At 32.9% G+C, this 5,627-nt stretch overlaps 1 protein-coding gene across 1 annotated transcript; it reads right to left on the bottom strand.

The window, feature by feature from the left end:
- Positions 1 to 1,580: 1,580 nt before the first annotated feature.
- On the bottom strand, positions 1,581 to 5,422 carry LOC123297450 (low-density lipoprotein receptor-related protein 2-like). The gene is made up of 4 exons (XM_044879113.1): positions 5,253 to 5,422; positions 4,460 to 4,872; positions 3,320 to 3,589; positions 1,581 to 3,254 (listed from the first exon to the last, which is right to left on the bottom strand). The coding sequence occupies exons 1-4, from the start codon at positions 5,374 to 5,376 to the stop codon at positions 1,611 to 1,613; spliced, it is 2,451 nt and encodes an 816-aa protein (XP_044735048.1). The 5' UTR covers positions 5,377 to 5,422; the 3' UTR covers positions 1,581 to 1,610.
- Positions 5,423 to 5,627: the final 205 nt, after the last annotated feature.

Here is a 5,627-nt window from a genome sequence, read left to right as displayed (position 1 = left end):
AAATACTGTAACGAACGTACTACCTTAAAGATTATGATTTTTTGATACTTAAATAATAATATAAGTAATGCCATCTATTATTAGATGTTAAAACTACACACACTTGAAATTATTTTAAGATAATTTTAAATAAATAAAAATGCATTTTACAAGAATATATTTTATTTGATTAATGATTGTGATAAAAGAATTATGATTTTAAATATGAATTAAATTAAATTAAATAAAACCAACAACTTAAAATATATTTTATTTTATTTCAATTAAATTTAAATTGATTTTGTTGTGAAATATGTAGTTATTTGTTGGCAGATTTACAAGAGTTTTAAATTATAAAAGTAATATTATTTATATTAAATATAAAATTATAAATAAAAACCACTTCCAAAAGCTTTCAAGTGTTTTATTTAGTTACTCAGTTCATTCATCTTTAAAATATTAACAAGTAGCCATAGGCGTAACCAACTTCTAATTCAAAGAGGGTGCAAAACAGTAATTTTTGATCTAACAAATTCATAAGGTTGGGTTAGGTTAGAGTGGCTGTCCTAAGGTGGGACACACTTAGACCATAGGGTCCGTTGTGATACCGTAAATGGGTTGGCCCATCCCCGGCTACTACTCCATGAACCATTTGGAGAGGTCGTCAAAGAGAGGCTGGCTCAAGTAAGTACATCTCCTCATGACAAGAGCTGGGCAGTGACAGAGAAGATGAGACATTGTCTCCTCCTCGTGATCACTGTGACAGCTCCTGCAGTAGTCGTGATACACTGCCAGGCCCAGACAAATTCATAAACTCAACAGTATTTGGCATGAATATAGTTTTAGTCAACTAAATCAATGGTAAGTTCAAATCCAGGGAAATGCAGCTACCTTAGCTAAAAGACAAATCGTCTTTATGATAAACGAAGAAAGTTTATCATAATGTAAGTAATGGGTAATTCAAATTTATCTCCATGATTTCATAGATCCCCGTAACTGTTTTCTCCTCCAATAAATGATCGAAATGTTGAATAAAAATGGCTGATTTTTTAAATTTAAATCAATAACTTTTTAATTTTTGTATAGGCAACCTACATTACACTACTGTTTTATTATTTGCATATTACAGAAAAAATAACTTGAACAAAAGTTGCAGAGTTTGATTCGGGGACATTATGTTCTGACATCTGATTGGAATTTTCACAATATCGCTAGTTGAATTAACCTGAAGAAAATCAACACACTTTTTTTTTATAGTTTTGGAGAAAATGGACACCAAAGTTTTTTCGTAAGTTGTCCCGTCATGAGCAAGATGGATACTTTATCATTTGATTGAATTAACAAAAAAAAAATACATTTCAAAATTGCCATATCTCGGTCAATTTTGAAGCTAGAAAGTTGAAAATGTGCACAAATACTTCATAGCTAGAACTTTTAATTGAACTTTTTTTTTTATCTGTTGCATATTTTTTTTGTAATTTGTAAAAAATTGATTAAAACCCAGTCCTAACTACCCCCCCCCCAAAAAGAGGGTTCGGTAAGCCTCTGAAAGGTCAACTTTTTTAAAAGTGTTTACAACCTAATGAACAATTGTGGAAAATTTCTGAGTTTTTAAGGTAAGTTTCAGTAAGTTAAAACAGTGTGCAATTTTGTTCTTCGTCACTATTATCCAAACAATCATCTTCCCCGTCACAAACCCATCTTCTTGGTATGCACCGTTGATTATTACACATGAAATCCCAGGTATTTGGACACGCTATTACTTCTGGTTCAGCATTTGGATCAGCTTCACAATATTTACCGTCATCTATTAAGCTTTCACCGTCCGGACAGTCACATTTAACTTGTAGTGAATCGGAACCGTTTCCTGGCACCGCAAAACACAATTTTTCACATCCACCATTATTTATTAAACATGGCTGCCGTAATTGATCCAACATTTGAACACTTTCACTGTAGATTTTCACACCATAAACAAGATTTGTCGCCTTTATAAGAATTTCTTCATCTTCTCCGGTCCCGTCTTTATTTAACTTAATAATCGCCTTAAATTTCCAATCAGTCATGTATATGTAATTTCCATGAATAATGAGATTAAATGGCCGTCGAATTAATTGAGAATTGATGGTTTTTATATCGATACCATCCAAATTCGAATGTTGAATGTGATGTAATTTCGAGTCACACCAGTATAAGCGATCTTTTTCAAAATCTATAGTTAAACCGTTTGGATATCCTAAGGTCATATTTTCAAAGGTTATCAAATTGGTACCATCTGTATTCGTACGTGATATATTTGCAGGTTGTTCCCATACGGAAAAGAAGATGTACCCCTTGTTTGGATGAAGAACAATTCCACGAGGTCGCTTTAAGTTTTTCAATAAAGTTCGTCGATATGTAACATTTCTGGTCGATAATACATTCAAAGTACCTTTTCGACTATCAATATAGTACAAATTTTTGGATGCCCAATCTACGGCTAAACCTTCAACTGATTCAATTTGTGATGCAACAATAACTTCTTTTGAAGATCCATTAAGATGGACTCGATATATAACATTTTGTAAAACATCTGAGTAATAAATATATTTTTCGTGTGCATCAAAATCTAAGCCAATAAACCGTCCATGCGCGGTTCCAATTGGCAGAATTGCTTCACTAAACGCATTCCCAACGGGTTTCACAATTTTTCCTTTAATAAATTTTTGTTCGGCATATAGTAAAAACTCCTGGATTGGGGAACAAGTTCGTTTATCCAACGCTAGTTCCCAACCAATATTACAGGCACAACGATATCCTAGATCCACAGTAGCATGTGTAAGTATGCACATATGTTGACAACCACCATTATCTTTTCCACATGGATTTACGGTATGTTTTTGGATTAATTCATGAACTGTTTTAATAGCTTTTGGCTTCACAAAGAAAAAACTATCATGAGTGCTGCTAATTGCTTGTATTGAGTTGGACCCGTCGTATTTATCTACAGATATAATGCCTTCGTATTTATTCAGAGATGTATTACCTTGAGTGTCCTCACCCCAATATACACGGTTCTCGAAAACAGCTAAACGAGTTGGATTTACTTTTGATTCTTCTCGAATTATTATTACTTGATGTTCCCCATTATAGTCGACAGATTCGATCTGACTCGCTACCGAGTCAGACCAAAAGATGCGTTTTGCGATTATATCAACAGCAATACCTGTTGCATAATTTGGCAATTTTGAGACAATTACCTGTGAATCTGTTCCGTCCATATTTACTCGCAAAATCTAAAAAATCATTTTACTTTTTAAATTATTCTGAGATTGCAAAAAAGATGGGCTTTAATAATTACTTGAGGGCCATTTGCAATAAACATGTATCCAACAGTTGGATCCAAAGCAATATCAGCTGGATTAGTTAAAGATCCAATTACCACGGTATGCCAACGTCCATCCAATTCAAAAACATCTATTTTTTGTCCAAAAGAATCCACAACATATAATTTATCACCCACCCAATCAACTGCTATGGCTATTGGATCCCATTTTACTGGTAGAGTAATATTTGCTGGTGGACTTTGTACAGATGTTGGAGTATTTTCTCTTAGCATTTGAGAATGTACCTAGAAATATTTAAGAAAATTCATGTTTTGGGTGGTCCTTAATTTACTGAATAATTCATTTCTATTTGAAGAGAAATGTCGACATCATGTCTAATTTTTTGGTAAATTTTTTATTTTCCCTAAGAGAAGTATTCAATATGATAAAAGTAAAACCTACAGTAATTAATTTTTCGAAAATGTGAATGCTTTAAATTTTACTGATTAATTCTGAAAAACTCAGAAAAAGTCTTAAACTCTTACTTTATTTTGCTAACTAAATTTTCATAAGATCTCTGATTAATTCTGAAAAAGTCTTCTAGGAGAAGTCGGAATATTTCTTCCGAAAGAGCAAGACCGTAACGAGGGTACATAGCGCTGGTGGCAACTATTTAGGTTGCGCCTTATGTATATCGGAATCGGCTCTAACGATTTTGATTAATCGTATCAGTATACGATTACGTATTTAACGTAAAACTAAAGGAAAAACAGGAGAGAGTAGCCATAATTGTGTCATTTTACTCTTAAAGAGTTTGTACATTTAATTGATCAACATTTTAAAATTTGTAATCAAAAGGCCACGCTCAAGTTACGGACCAGCGAAAGAGTCTCATCTATTACCATTTTCTGTCATTAAATGATTAATCAATATTTTATTTGATATTTTCAGACTTTTTCTAACTTTTTCAAAGGTAGTTTTACTTCATATATTCTTTTTCTGAATTTCAAACTAAATATTCTTAGTTCCAGAACAGATTTATTCCCACAAGAGATACTACAAAACGAGCTATTAGCCATAATAGATTAAAATGGTCCACTCTGTAAAAATCTGAAAAAAGTGTCGATAGTATTCGTGGATTCTGGGTATAGAAAAATTAAAAAACCAAAACTTACTTTACCGGTTTTGGTATCCGACCAAAATAATAAATTACGATTATAATGAAAATCCAATCCACTAGCACTCGTTGAATTGGCAACCATCGTAATATTATCTCCATTTTGGGTCATTTGGTACACACCCAAATATTTGTATGCAAAATACAATAATAATTGTGATGAATTATACGCCATACAATGTTTGTCATCAATAAGCTGATAGCCATGGACACACGAGCATGAAAAACTACCATCAGAGTTCGTACATAACTGATCACAGGTACCCCAATCAATACACTCATTACGATCGATACATGTACGATTATCAACGTTAAGTATATGTCCATCGGGGCAAAAACATGTACCACCTGTTAATGAACGCTCACATTTATATTCGCAGTTTAAAGATGGATCACATGAACCGTTGTTGTCTAAAACATACAGAAAACATAAAGTTATATGAAGTTATTAGCAGTGGCAATTTGAGCCTAATTTGCAACTTCACAGGTAAACAGTAATGTTTACCAGAGTCAGTAGCTCATTTCATTGAAGCATGCGACCAAGATTTGCAGCGTAACTCTTCCGGCCAGCGTAGCTACCGCAGAGAGAACGTTTTCTGCACTTCACGGGAGTAAAATCTTGATTGTGGTTTTCTAAACTCTTCTAACTGATTAAAAATAATGCAAGCACTGACATTTAACACTTTGTATACAGGGTATTTCAACAATTAACTCAGTCACTTGTTTGTAATAAAAATAATTGAAAAAAGAATCATTGAAAACAAAAAACTTAAACAATATAATTGACACACCTGAAATTTCTTGGCTACTCGTATATTGAAAACACAATATTACCATCCAACAATACACAATTAAAAAGTGGTTTCTATATAGTTGGGGCAATGCCCGAACATTCAAACCGAAGCACATCGTCATTATTGTAAAACTAACAACCCAATCCACTGTGGATCACACATTCAAGTTAAAATTTATTTCAAAGAAGAAAAAAAAAAGTAAGATGTAAAAAAATCTAGTGCAGATCGTAGCGGCACACGAGTGTGGAAAACATTATAGGAAGAAATTTTTTCGTTGGATTTTCTTTTTCGACTTGAATAACAGAATTTACTTAATATCTATTTTTAGTTAGATCGGCTCAATGGGTATCTACCTAAAAAGTGAAGGGGTAA

The sequence above is a fragment of the Chrysoperla carnea genome, chromosome 4, assembly GCF_905475395.1.
Source record: "Chrysoperla carnea chromosome 4, inChrCarn1.1, whole genome shotgun sequence".
NCBI classification, from domain to species: Eukaryota; Metazoa; Arthropoda; class Insecta; order Neuroptera; family Chrysopidae; genus Chrysoperla; species Chrysoperla carnea.
Note: the sequence above shows the minus strand (reverse complement) of the source record. Positions and strands in the feature narration are given on the sequence as shown.

Excerpts from the sequence above, each read along its gene's own strand:
- LOC123297450 (XM_044879113.1), bottom strand. The coding sequence starts at position 5,376 with ATGACGATGTGCTTCGGTTTGAATGTTCGGGCATTGCCCCAACTATAT. Across the intron at positions 4,873-5,252 it reads GAGTAGCCAAGAAATTTCAG|ACAACAACGGTTCATGTGAT; the intron begins GTGTGTCAATTA and ends TGTATGTTTTAG. Across the intron at positions 3,590-4,459 it reads CGGATACCAAAACCGGTAAA|GTACATTCTCAAATGCTAAG; the intron begins GTAAGTTTTGGT and ends AAATATTTCTAG.